Source organism: Lolium rigidum, chromosome 3, assembly GCF_022539505.1.
Source record: "Lolium rigidum isolate FL_2022 chromosome 3, APGP_CSIRO_Lrig_0.1, whole genome shotgun sequence".
NCBI lineage: Eukaryota > Viridiplantae > Streptophyta > Magnoliopsida > Poales > Poaceae > Lolium > Lolium rigidum.
The window spans coordinates 16541531-16556488 of NC_061510.1; the positions used below are offsets into that span (position 1 = coordinate 16541531).

The 14958-nt window shown below is 45.0% G+C and overlaps 1 protein-coding gene across 1 annotated transcript; it reads right to left on the bottom strand.

Moving 5' to 3' along the window:
- Nucleotides 1–12219: 12219 nt before the first annotated feature.
- Nucleotides 12220–12837, bottom strand: LOC124698439. The gene has a single exon (XM_047230925.1). The coding sequence runs from the start codon at nucleotides 12835–12837 to the stop codon at nucleotides 12220–12222; it is 618 nt and encodes a 205-aa protein (XP_047086881.1).
- Between the last annotated feature and the right edge of the window lie 2121 nt (nucleotides 12838–14958).

A 14958-nucleotide genomic window follows, 5' to 3' on the forward strand; every position in this document is an offset into this window, starting at 1 on the left:
ACCCACTATCGAGCATAAATACTCCCTCTTGGAGTCACAAGTATCAACTTGGCCAGAGCCTCTACTAGCAACGGAGAGCATGAAAGAACATAAATAACATATATGATAGATTGATAATCAACTTGACATAGTATTCAATATTCATCGGATCCCAACAAACACAACATGTAGGATTACAAATAGATGATCTTGATCATGATAGGCAGCTCACAAGATCTAACATGATAGCACAATGAGGAGAAGACGACCATCTAGCTACTGCTATGGACCCATAGTCCAGGGGTGAACTACTCACACATCGATCCGGAGGCGATCATGGCGATGAAGAGACCTCCGGGAGATGATTCCCCTCTCCGGCAGGGTGCCGGAGGCGATCTCCTGAATCCCCGAGATGGGATTGGCGGCGGCTGATGCGTGTAGTTGACACGTCCGTTGGGAACCCCAAGAGGAAGGTGTGATGCGCATAGCGGCAAGTTTCCCTCAGTAAGAAACCAAGGTTTAATCGAACCAGTAGGAGTCAAGAAGCATGTTGAAGGTTGATGGCGGCGGGATGTAGTGCGGCGCAACACCGGAGATTCGGCGCCAACGTGGAACCTGCACAACACAACCAAAGTACTTTGCCCCCGAAACAGTGAGGTTGTCAATCTCACCTGAGCTTGCTGTAACAAAGGATTAACCGTATTGTGTGGAAGATGATTGTTTGCAGAAAACAGTAAAACAAGTATTGCAGTAGGTTGTATGCGATGTAAAGAATAGGACCGGGGTCCACGGTTCACTAGAGGTGTCTCTCCCATAAGATAAAAGCATGTTGGGTGAACAAATTACAGTCGGGCAATTGACAAATAGAGAGGGCATAACAATGCACATACATGACATGATAAATATAGTGAGATTTAATTGGGCATTACGACAAAGTACATAGACCGCTATCCAGCATGCATCTATGCCTAAAAAGTCCACCTTCGGGTTATCATCCGAACCCCTTCCAGTATTAAGTTGCAAAACAACAGACAATTGCATTAAGTATGGTGCATAATGTAATCAATAACTACATCCTTAGACATAGCATCAATGTTTTATCCCTAGTGGCAACATCACATCCACAACCTTAGAACTTTCTGTCACTGTCCCAGATTTAATGGAGGCATGAACCCACTATCGAGCATAAATACTCCCTCTTGGAGTTAAGAGCAAAAACTTGGCCAGAGCCTCTACTAATAACGGAGAGCATGTAAGATCATAAACAACACATAGGTAATAACTTGATAATTAACATAACATAGTATTCTCTATCCATCGGATCCCGACAAACACAACATATAGCATTACGGATAGATGATCTTGATCATGTTAGGCAGCTCACAAGATCCAACAATGAAGCACAATGAGGAGAAGACAACCATCTAGCTACTGCTATGGACCCATAGTCCAGGGGTGAACTACTCACTCATCACTCCGGAGGCGACCATGGCGGTGAAGAGTCCTCCGGGAGATGAATCCCCTCTCCGGCGGGTGCCGGAGGAGATCTCCAGAATCCCCCGAGATGGGATTGGCGGCGGCGGCGTCTCGGTAAGGTTTTCCGTATCGTGGCTCTCGGTATCGGGGGTTTCGCGACGGAGGCTATTTGTAGGCGGAAGGGCGGGTAAAGAGGCGGCACGAGGGGCCCGGACGACGGGCCGGCGCGGCCGGGGCCCGGGCCGCGCCGCCCGGTGTCTCGGCCACCTCGTGGCCCCACTTCGACTCTCCTTCGGTCTTCCGGAAGCTTCGTGGCAAAATAGGACCCCGGGCGTTGATTTCGTCCAATTCCGAGAATATTTCGTTACTAGGATTTACGAAACCAAAAACAGCAGAAAACAACAAGCGGCTCTTCGGCATCTTGTTAATAGGTTAGTTCCAGAAAATGCACGAATATGACATAAAGTGTGCATAAAACATGTAGATATCATCAATAATGTGGCATGGAACATAAGAAATTATCGATACGTTGGAGACGTATCGGCATCCCTAAGCTTAGTTACTCGCTCGTCTCGAGCGGGTAAAACGACAACAAAGATAATTTCTGGAGTGACATGCCATCATAACCTTGATCATACTATTGTAAACATATGTAATGAATGCAGCGATCAAAACAATGGTAATGACATGAGTAAACAAGTGAATCATAAAGCAAAGACTTTTCATGAATAGTACTTCAAGACAAGCATCAATAAGTCTTGCATAAGAGTTAACTCATAAAGCAATAAATCAAAGTAAAGGTATTGAAGCAACACAAAGGAAGATTAAGTTTCAGCGGTTGCTTTCAACTTGTAACATGTATATCTCATGGATAATTGTCAACATAGAGTAATATAACAAGTGCAATATGCAAGTATGTAAGAATCAATGCACAGTTCACACAAGTGTTTGCTTCTTGAGGTGGAGAGAAATAGGTGAACTGACTCAACATAAAAGTAAAAAGAATGGTCCTTCAAAGAGGAAAGCATCGATTGCTATATTTGTGCTAGAGCTTTTATTTTGAAAACATGAAACAATTTGGTCAACGGTAGTAATAAAGCATATGAGTTATGTAAATTATATCTTACAAGTTGCAAGCCTCATGCATAGTATACTAATAGTGCCCGCACCTTGTCCTAATTAGCTTGGACTACCGGATCATCACAATACACATGTTTTAACCAAGTGTCACAATGGGGTACCTCCATGCCGCATGTACAAAGGTCTAAGGAGAAAGCTCGCATTTTGGGTTTCTCGCTTTTGATTATTCTCAACTTAGACATCCATACTGGGACAACATGGACAACGAGATAATGGACTCCTCTTTAATGCATAAGCATGTGGCAACAATTATTATTCTCATATGAGATTGAGGATATATGTCCAAAACTGAAACTTCCACCATGAATCATGGCTTTAGTTAGCGGCACAATGTTCTTCTCTAACAATATGTATGCTCCAACCATTAAGGTGGTAGATCTCTCTTGCTTCAGACAAGACGGACATGCATAGCAACTTACATGATATTCAACAAAGATTAGTTGATGGCATCCCCAGAAACATGGTTATCGCACAACAAGCAACTTAATAAGAGATAAAGTGCATAAGTACATATTCAATACCACAATAGTTTTTAAGCTATTTGTCCCATGAGCTATATATTGCAAAGGCGAATGATGGAATTTTAAAGGTAGCACACAAGCAATTTACTTTGGAATGGCGGAGAAATACCATGTAGTAGGTAGGTATGGTGGACACAAATGGCATAGTGGTTGGCTCAAGGATTTTGGATGCATGAGAAGTATTCCCTCTCGATACAAGGTTTAGGCTAGCAAGGTTTATTTGAAACAAACACAAGGATGAACGGTGCAGCAAAACTCACATAAAAGACATATTGTAAATATTATAAGACTCTACACCGTCTTCCTTGTTGTTCAAAACTCAATACTAGAAATTATCTAGACTTTAGAGAGACCAAATATGCAAACCAAATTTAGCAAGCTCTAGGTGTTTTTTCATTAATGGGTGCAAAGTATATGATGCAAGAGCTTAAACATGAGCACAAAAATTGCCAAGTATCAAATTATTCAAGACATTTTATCAATTACCACATGTAGCATTTCCCGATTCCAACCATATAACAATTTAACGAAGAAGATTCAACCTTCGCCATGAATACTATGAGTAAAGCCTAAGGACATACTTGTCCATATGCAACAGCGGAGCGTGTCTCTCTCCCATACAGTGAATGCTAGGATCCATTTTATTCAAACAAAAACAAAAACAAAAACAAACCGACGCTCCAAGCAAAGTACATAAGATGTGACGGAATAAAAATATAGTTTCGGGGAGAAACCTGATAATGTTGTCGATGAAGAAGGGGATGCCTTGGGCATCCCCAAGCTTAGACGCTTGAGTCTTCTTAAAATATGCAGGGGTGAACCACCGGGCATCCCCAAGCTTAGAGATTTCACTCTCCTTGATCATATTGCATCATACTCCTCTCTTGATCCTTGAAAACTTCCTCCACACCAAACTCGAAACAACTCATTAGAGGGTTAGTGGACAATAAAAATTAACATGTTCAGAGGTGACACAATCATTCTTAACACTTCTGGACATTGCATAAAGCTACTTGGACATTAATGGATCAAAGAAATTCATCCAACATAGCAAAAGAGGCAATGCGAAATAAAAGGCAGAATCTGTCAAAACAGAACAGTCCGTAAAGATGAATTTTATTGAGGCACCAGACTTGCTCAAATGAAAAATGCCCAAATTGAATAAAAGTTGCGTACATATCTGAGGATCACGCACGTAAATTGGCATAATTTTCTGAGTTACCTACAGAGAATTAGGCCCAGATTCGTGACAGCAAAGAAATGCGTTTCTACGCGAGTAATCCAAATCTAGTATGAACCTTACTATCAAAGACTTTACTTGGCACAACAAAACATAAAACTAAGATAAGGAGAGGTTGCTAAGTAGTAAACAACTTCCAAGACTCAAATATAAAAAAAAAATACTGTAGTAAAAACATTGGTTGTCTCCCATAAGCGCTTTTCTTTAACGCCTTTCAGCTAGGCGCAGAAAGTGTATATCAAGTAACATCAAGAGATGAAGCATCAACATCATAATTTGCTCTAATAATAGAATCAAATGGTAACTTCATTCTTTTTCTAGGGAAGTGTTCCATACCTTTCTTGAGAGGAAATTGATATTTAATATTACCTTCCTTCATATCAATAGTAGCACCAACGGTTCGAAGAAAAGGTCTTCCCAATATAATGGGGCAAGATGCATTGCATTCAATATCCAAGACAACAAAATCAACGGGGACAAGGTTATTGTTAACCATAATATGAACATTATCAATTCTCCCCAAAGGTTTCTTTTTAGCATTATCGGCGAGATTAACATCCAAATAACAATTTTTCAATGGTGGCAAGTCAAGCATATCATAGACTTTCTTAGGCATAACGAAATACTTGCACCAAGATCACATAAAGCATTACAATCAAAATCATTGACCCTCATTTTAATGATGGGCTCCCAACCATCCTCTAGCTTTCTAGGAATAGAAGTTTCAAGTTTTAGTTTCTCTTCTCTAGCTTTTATGAGAGCATTTGTAATATGTTTTGTGAAAGCCAAGTTTACAGCGCTAGCATTGGGACTCTTAGCAAGTTTTTGTAAGAACTTTATAACTTCAGAGATGTGGAAATCATCAAAATCTAAATCATTATGAGCTACAGCAATGGGATCATTGTCCCCAAGGTTGGAAAAAATTTCAGCAGTTTTATCACAAGCGATTTGACAGTTTTAGCAATTTCAGTGCGGTTTTGTACGCTTTGCACTAGGAGTAGAAACATTGCCAACACCAATTATTTTACCATTGATAGTAGGAGGTGCAGCAACATGTGAGGAATCAACATTACTTGTGGTGGTAATAGTCCAAACTTTAGCTACATTTTTCTCTTTAGCTAGTTTTTCATTTTCTTCTCTATCCCACCTAGCACGCAATTTAGCCATTAATCTTATATTCTCATTAATTCTAGCTTGGATGGCATTTGCTGTAGTAACAATTTTATTTTCAATATCCCTATTAGGCATAACTTTCGATTTCAAAAGATCAGAGGCAAGACTATCAACCTTAGAAGTGAGAATATCAATTTTATTGAGCTTTTCCTCAACAGATTTGTTAAAGGCAGTTTGTGTACTAATAAATTCTTTAAGCATAGCTTCAAGTCCAGGGCGTGTGTTCCTATTATTATTGTAAGAATTCCCATAAGAATTAGCATAACCGTTACCATTATTATAAGGATATGACCTATAGTTATTACTAGAATTGTTCCGATAAGCATTGTTGTTGAAATTATTATTTTTAATGAAGTTTACATCAACATGTTCTTCTTGGGCAACCAATGAAGCTAACGGAACATTATTAGGATCAACATTAGTCCTATCATTCACAAGCATAGACATAATAGCATCAATCTTATCACTCAAGGAAGAGGATTCTTCAACAGAATTTACCTTCTTACCTTGTGGAGCTCTTTCCGTGTGCCATTCGGAGTAATTAATCATCATATTATCAAGGAGCTTTGTTGCTTCACCAAGAGTGATGGACATAAAGGTACCTCCAGCAGTCTGAATCCAATAAATTCCGCGAAGAAAAATTTAGTCCTGCATAGAAGGTTTGGATGATCATCCAAGTAGTCAGTCCATGGGTTGGGCAATTTTTAACCAAAGATTTCATTATTTACCAAGCTTGAGCAACATGTTCATTATCCAATTGTTTAAAATTCATTATGCTGCTTCTCAAAGATATAATTTTAGCAGGGGGATAATATCTACCAATAAAAGCATCCTTGCATTTAGTCCAGGAATCAATACTATTCTTAGGCAGAGATAGCAACCAATCTTTAGCTCTTCCTCTTAATGAGAAAGGAAACAATTTCAATTTAATAATATCACCATCTACATCCTTATACTTTTGCATTTCACATAGTTCAACAAAATTATTAAGATGGGCAGCGAGCATCATCGGAACTAACACCTGGAAAATTGCTCTCGCATAACAAGATTCGATAAAGCGGGTTTAATTTCAAAGAATTCCGCTGTAGTAGCAGGTGGAGCAATAGGTGTGCATAGGAAATCATTATTATTTGTGGTTGTGAAGTCACACAACTTAGTATTTTCAGGGGTGGCCATTTTAGCAGTAGTAAATAAAGCAAACTAGATAAAATAAATGCAAGTAACTAATTTTTTGTGTGTTTTTGATATAGAGTGCAAGACAGTAAATAAAGTAAATCTAGCAACTAAATTTTTTTGTGTTTTGATATAATGCAGCAAACAAAGTAGTAAATAAAATAAAGCAAGACAAAAACAAAGTAAAGAGATTGGGAAGTGGAGACTCCCCTTGCAGCGTGTCTTGATCTCCCCGGCAACGGCGCCAGAAATTTGCTTGATGCGTGTAGTTGACACGTCCGTTGGGAACCCCAAGAGGAAGGTGTGATGCGCACAGCGGCAAGTTTCCCTCGAAGAAACCAAGGTTTAATCGAACCAGTAGGAGTCAAGAAGCACGTTGAAGGTTGATGGCGGCGGGATGTAGTGCGGCGCAACACCGGAGATTCCGCGCCAACGTGGAACCTGCACAACACAACCAAAGTACTTTGCCCCAACGAAACAGTGAGGTTGTCAATCTCACCGGCTTGCTGTAACAAAGGATTAACCGTATTGTGTGGAAGATGATTGTTTGCAGAAAACAGTAAAACAAGTATTGCAGTAGGTTGTATGCGATGTAAAGAATAGGACCGGGGTCCACAGTTCACTAGAGGTGTCTCTCCCATAAGATAAAAGCATGTTGGGTGAACAAATTACAGTCGGGCAATTGACAAATAGAGAGGGCATAACAATGCACATACATGACATGATAAATATAGTGATATTTAATTGGGCATTACGACAAAGTACATAGACCGCTATCCAAGCATGCATCTATGCCTAAAAAGTCCACCTTCGAAGTTATCATCCGAACCCCTTCCGAGTATTAAGTTGCAAAACAACAGACAATTGCATTAAGTATGGTGCGTAATGTAATCAATAACTACATCCTTAGACATAGCATCAATGTTTTATCCCTAGTGGCAACAACGACATCCACAACCTTAGAACTTTTCGTCACTCGTCCCGGATTTAATGGAGGCATGAACCCACTATCGAGCATAAATACTCCCTCTTGGAGTTAAGAGCAAAAACTTGGCCGAGCCTCTACTAATAACGGAGAGCATGCAAGATCATAAACAACACATAGGTAATAACTTGATAATTAACATAACATAGTATTCTCTATCCATCGGATCCCGACAAACACAACATATAGCATTACGAGATAGATGATCTTGATCATGTTAGGCAGCTCACAAGATCCAACAATGAAGCACAATGAGGAGAAGACAACCATCTAGCTACTGCTATGGACCCATAGTCCAGGGGTGAACTACTCACTCATCACTCCGGAGGCGACCATGGCGGTGAAGAGTCCTCCGGGAGATGAATCCCCTCTCCGGCAGGGTGCCGGAGGAGATCTCCGAATCCCCCGAGATGGGATTGGCGGCGGCGGCGTCTCGGTAAGGTTTTCCGTATCGTGGCTCTCGGACCGGGGGTTTCGCGACGGAGGCTATTTGTAGGCGGAAGGGCGGGTAAAGAGGCGGCACGAGGGGCCCGGACGACAGGCCGGCGCGGCCGGGGCCTGGGCCGCGCCACCTCGGTGTCCGGCCACCTCGTGGCCCCACTTCGACTCTCCTTCGGTCTTCCGGAAGCTTCGTGGCAAAATAGGACCCCGGGCGTTGATTTCGTCCAATTCCGAGAATATTTCGTTACTAGGATTTCCGAAAACAAAAACGAATGAAAACAAAGAATCGGCTCTTCGGCATCTTGTTAATAGGTTAGTTCCGGAAAATGCACGAATATGACATAAAGTGTGCATAAAACATGTAGATATCATCAATAATGTGGCATGGAACATAAGAAATTATCGATACGTTGGAGACGTATCGGCGGCGGCGTCTCCGGAAGGTTTTCCGTATCGTGGCTCTCGGTGCTCGGGGGTTTCGCGACGGAGGCTTTAAGTAGGCGGAAGGGCGGAGTCGGGAGAGTCACGGGGGCCCCACACGCTAGGGCCGCGCGGGCCCCCCTAGGCCGCGCCGCCCTAGTGTGGCGGCGCCCGTGGCCCCACTTCGTCTCCCCTCCGATCTTCCGGAAGCTTCGTGTAAAAATAGGACCCCGGGCGTTGATTTCGTCCAATTCCGAGAATATTTCCTTACTAGGATTTCGAAACCAAAAACAGCAGAAAACGACAGCAACTGGCTCTTTGGCATCTCGTCAATAGGTTAGTGCCGGAAAATGCATAAATATGACATATAATGTGTATAAAACATGTGAGTATCATCATAAAAGTAGCATGGAACATAAGAAATTATAGATACGTTTGAGACGTATCACGCGGCGTCGGTGGTTAGGGCCTCACCTCGATGGGAAGAGGTATGAGGGAGGGGCGCTCGGGGGTAGTAGCTTTTCCCATTCATGGGCCATACTGCCAAACAATTTTAGCTTTGGTGGGGTCTTAGTTGCAAATCATCTAAACATTTCACTGGTGGACTTTTGCACGAATCTCCAACAAATAAAGGCCACGCATAGTGCGGTGGGGAGTGGAGGATGTGTACTTGTGGGAAATCTGCGTCCCTTGGTAGGAGGTGGTCAGTGTGATGGCGACGGAAGGCGAAGTTGGAGCAGCGGCCCCGAAACAAGGCCGACATTGCAGCGGCATCCGCAATGGCAGGAGGTGCCACAGATGGATTTTGTCCCTGTGGTGGAGCTCAGTGGTCGGCCGCAACGCTCCTTTGCTTGACTTGCTGCTCCTTGAGCTTCGCGGTTGGGTTGAATTCCAAGCGAAAGCCTTCCACTGACCCTAAAATCCTATTGATTTGATACTTCCCCGACATTCAACCAAATCTTTGGGTGGCTCTCTTGATCAAGCATTGGTGGAGCATCATGACGAATGGATCCACACCTAACCGGAAGGCCATCGCCTCCCCCACGCTACTCGTCACATGGGAGAGATGGAGCGAACGCAATGCGCGGGTTTTCCACAACAAGTATGTCCTACCCTTACTTATGCGCGGGTTTTCCACAACAAGCATATCCTGCCTTTAGTTATGCGCGGGTTTTCCACAACAACAAAGTTAAGAGGGAAGTCCATTCGTGGGTAACCATGGGAGAGTAATCCCTTGTATTTTTGTTTATGTTCGAACTATCTTGTCAAAATATTTCTCCTTAATTAATAAATTGGGGCAAAAAATTGCCCTCATTACTAAAAAAATATGCAGAAAGCTCCAGCATGAAAAAACAAGTTCAGGTCCTCAATGTCCATCCACATAAAGATAAGCTGGAAAATTAGGAACCAGACAAGCAGGTACTTGAGCGCACGGCACAGGGATCTGAATTCTATTTTTTTTTTTCTGATTTCGATAGCACAAGCTAGTAGTAGCCGTCAAGCCGCAACTAAGCAACAAAAGAAAATTCAGTAATAAACGATCCACAAGTGTACGTGCGCTACCAACCCCACCGGGTCACCACCACTGGCATTGGACGGCAGTGGCACAGAGAAGGAACGCAAGAATGATTGGGATACCTGAGCGAGTTGAGAGGCCAATTGGATTCCATCTGTTGCTAGCTACAACACCCCATGTGGCTATGGGTGTGTTTGGTTTGAGCCCCAACGAGCCTTACCAAAATTTCGGCATGACCAAAGCAAGGGCATGACCAAAAAATTGGCACGCTCTTGTTGTTTGGATTACAACCATTGAAGATTGCCAATATTTTGGCAAAATCATGTGTCCTTCATTTGGTTTGCAGCCGAACTGATTTTACCAACTTGGATAGGCTTTTTCATTGGACATGAATTGGATTTCTAGCAAACTGAAAACCATAGATAGCAGGCAAGATCTGGTGGTAAATTGTATGTTAGAGAATAAGCTGCAAGAGGCCTAATGGGCAGCGTGCGCTTTTGCAAAAAAAAGGTGGAGGTAGCCGCCGCCGGCGTTGAGGCCCAGCAGCTCGATCTGGAGGCGGCGGCGGCGGAGGCGGAGGTTGCGGAGGCGGCAGAGCGCGCGGAAGGGCGCCTCGCGGCGACCAGGGCGGAGATCGCCAGCTCGGCCCGGGCGGCCATCGCGGCCCCTCCGACGGACGCCGTCATCCACGACATTGCGGACGAGGACCCCCCCTGCCCAGCTGCTTCGAGTGCGCCGGCGACCTGCGGGTTCTGCTCGCGTCCTTCGAGTCCCCGGTCGGGGACGCCCGGCGCGTCGTCGGGCTTGGGTGGCGGAGGAGGAAGCCCACGCCTATGCGATGGTCATGGCTCGGGGGTTAATGTGCTCCGACCTGGACTCGCTCCAGCGTAGGGGCCCTTCTCCCGTGCGGGTCGAGCAGGAGAACCGGGAGCTGGAGGCCGCCATCGCCGCTAGGGACGAAGCGGTGGCGGAGGCGGCTAGGGACAGGGCCTGCTTCATCGCCGACGTGGCGGCGATCCAGGTGGCGGCCCAGGCGAACGAGGACGCGGCGGCCGCGGTCCAGGCGGCGGCGTAGGCGGCGGCTACCCAGGTGGCGTTGGCCCAGGCGGCTAGGGACAGGGCCTGCTTCATTTCCGATCACGGCGGACGAACGTCGCGCCGCTGGAGATAACCTAATGCATCAAAGCAACGGACAGGTTTTATTTACAATAGAAAAAGAGGAGCATCGGACTGGGACCCACGAGGTTGAAGGAATCACGTTGGTTGCCAATATATTGGCGAAGGTTTTCCGCGCCCTCAAGTCGCCAGCGATTTGGCGAGAATAGCATGGGCGCGGGCATGGCGGACTGGGCGAGCCAAATATTTGGTGCCCATCCAAACAACAGCCAAATTTTGTGGGCTCACCAACTTTTTGGTATGGTAGGCATCGGCTCTAAACCAAACATACCCTATATGCGAGATCAATGTACGATTGGTGGCGATTGATTGAACAAGTACAAGCTATAGATCATAGAGGAGTTGCATATTCTGGTGTGAACCAACCACCTAGCTGCAGATGCTATGCGTTTTATACTATCTAGGCTGGTTGTTGTGTGTATGATGATGATCTGCTAGTGCAGTAGGGTTTAGTATATTAGTAGTGTGTTTATGGATGCATCTCTCATGTCAAAGTCATGGTTTGTTTAATCAAGTGCTGCCTATGTGACCAGTCGATCACATCAAGACTGTCACCAGCGGCTAATCAGACATTGTTTGTTTGAGACTTTGGGTGCCACACTGAGAATTGAGTATTGTACTGCATTTGGATCTGTATTATTGTTTGATGAGTATATGGGGATTCGAGAGAAAATAATTCAGAGAATCTTGCAGGTCTGATATGCTGGCCTACCATTGGATCTCCATTATTGAATTCAGTTCTGGAGTAGATGATGATAGTAGTTGGAGTCAGCAGCATCAAACACTGAAGAACCAATGAAATTGAATGTATATTGAATTCAATTCAGGTGCGCAGGCACAACTCCAGACATGAAGATGGAAGCGGAACACGACTAGAGGCAGGGAAGGATGGAGGCTGCTGGCTGGCAGGAGCTGAACATGAAGAGGCGACTGGCGACGAGCTTGGATGTTTGGTCATCGATCACGCCGGCATTTGAATTCAGAGGTCGAGGAAGCCGGTCTGGCGGAGCACGGCGTTGCGGACACGTCGGAGGTCGCGGCCCTTGAGCGTGCGCCCGGCGCCCTCCAGCACCGACGACGACCGCGCGGCCCGCCGCGCCGTCACCACGTGCGGCGGCACCATCTCCTCCCCGTCCTCGTCTCCCGACTCCTCAGCCTTCTTGGCGCTCCCCGCCGCGCGGCGCCCGGACGCCGACCTGCCCGGCCACACCGGCACCCTGACCGGCGCCGACTGCCTCGGTGCCACGGCGCCACGGTCCGGCGCCCCAGCCCTCACTGGCACGGCCACCCCCGCGTGCATGTGCAGCTGCTGCTCGCCGCCGCCCTCGGCCAGGAGCGACGACAGCCCGAAGCTGTGCGGCACGGCGTGCGCCGCGTGACGCCGCGCCGTTGCGCGCCGCGGCGCCGTGTTCTCGAGCGCCGGCGCGGACGCCCAGCCGTCCACGCCTCCACCGCCGGCAGCGCCTGCCGGCCAGACGACGTCGCGCTCGTCCAGCTCGAAGCACGCCCCCGCCGTGTCCTCGGCGCCCGCCTCCGGCAGCTTCAGCAGGCCAAGGAACCGGAACGAGCCCGCGCTTGTCGACCGCGGCATCTCCATCGATCGCCGGCTCACGGCGGCCTAGTGACGACGTTCTTGCTTTGCCCCCCTGCCCAAATGCGTGCCCTGGTTTCGGCAGCTTGGTTTTGCCACTCTCGGCTTTGAAGGGTTTCGCTTTGCTTATATGAGCGGTGGAGCCGGAATCGGAGAGGAAGGAGGCCAAAAGGGCAGGAGAGCGGCGGTGCTGACTCACTCACTCATGCATGCATTGTCGAGGTGGGTCCCACGTAGAGAAATGACTTGGAATCTCCAGGTAGATGCAGTTGGATTCTTTTGGTGGAATTTGGATCTACTCTCTAGTATTTCACGAGGAGGATATGGCTAAATGCTAAGAAGATCGTGGGATCTCCATTTTCGTTAAGGGCAGCACATGGCACAATTCCTTTACCAGCTGTCCTTCTCGAGTGAGCATGTGTTCACACAATCTTTTGAGCTCCAGTGATTCATTTACTTTAAAAGAAATTAAAAAGAAATTTTAAGTTTTGAAAATATATGGGAAAAATCTAGAGCTAGTAAATATTTTTAAATAGTGATATAAATTTATTTAAAGGCTAATTTTTGATGAGCGGAGCGAGACCCATCACCAGGAGGTTTGGGCAGTGACGAATGACGAAAATAATCTGAGGTAGAAAACTCTAAAAGAAGCTGTAAAAGGCCAAAATAGTTTCGAGACATTAACAATGCATACAATTCTAACACAATCCCTAAAAATAGTGTTATAAACGAGATAAGCAAATAACGAAGAACGATAAAGAAACCCACGCAGGGGACACAAGATTTTAACGTGGAAAACCCTCTCCAACAAAAAGAGGTAAAACCACAAGCGCTAGGCAGCAAAACTTCACTATACTAGGGAGTGTTTACAAACACCGTGGGTTATCTTATAATCTGATAAACCCTAGCCGACGGCTTACAAGAGGTATATATAAGCTTCGGCCCAAGCCTACCGGCGACGGGCCTCGCTCCGTTCGTCAGAAGTTAGCCTCCCTTTAGAATGAATTTTGATCACAATACAACAAACTCCGCCTTGAGATAAATTCCATCTTGTAGCATGAACTTCAACTATCTCCTGAATCAACAAAGAAAACACTTGTTGACGCCAACAGCCACTTGGGCTACACAATTATACAACCAAACTCGAGCAAAGCTTAAACTTGGAAACATGAACTGGCTTTATCATCATATCAGCAGGATTATCATGAGTACTTATCTTGCATAGCTTCAGTATACCTTGTGTAACAATGTCGCGAACATAATGGTACTTGACATCAATGTGTTTTATTCTCTCATGAAACATTTGATCTTTCGTAAGGTATATGATACTTTGACTGTCAGAAAACAAGTTAATGCAAGAATCATCTCCACAAAGCTCAGCATACAAAGCTTTCAACCAAACAGACTCTTTGCAAGCTTCAACAATAGCCATATATTCTGTTTCAGTTGTAGATTGGGAAACAAAAGGTTGTAATGTTGCCTTCCAACTTACAACACATCCACCAACACTGAACACATAACCTGTGAGTGATCTTCTCTTATCCAAATCGGCAGCAAAATCTGAATCCATATAGCCTGCGAGTCCCTCACCGGTCTTGCCAAACTTCAAGCAAGCTTTGGATGTGCCACAAAGGTACCCGAAAATCCAATGAACACCTTTCCAATGTTCTTTACCAGGATTAGCCATGTATCGACTGACCAAACTCATAGCATATGACAAATCAGGACGAGAACAAACCATGGCATACATCAAGGAATCAATAGCACTAGAATATGGAACTCGTGACATGTACTCAATATCTCCATCAGTACTAGAACATTGCAATGCTGACATTTTTAAGTGAGGAGAAATTGGTGTACTAACAGACTTTGCATCATGCATATTAAATCGATGAAGAACTTTCTGAATGTAATTTTGCTGACTAATAAATAACACACTAGATTTCCCGTCTCTTGTAATTTCCATACCTAGTATTTTCTTAGCAGCACCAATATCATTCATCTCAAACTCACTACTTAATTGTGACTTTAAAGTAGTGATTTCTTTCTTACTCTTGGCAGCAATCAACATATAACAACAAGTATATTGGTGATCAATTAACAAACTTGATATAAACACAACTATCA

Excerpts from the sequence above, each read along its gene's own strand:
- LOC124698439 (XM_047230925.1), bottom strand. The coding sequence starts at position 12,837 with ATGGAGATGCCGCGGTCGACAAGCGCGGGCTCGTTCCGGTTCCTTGGC.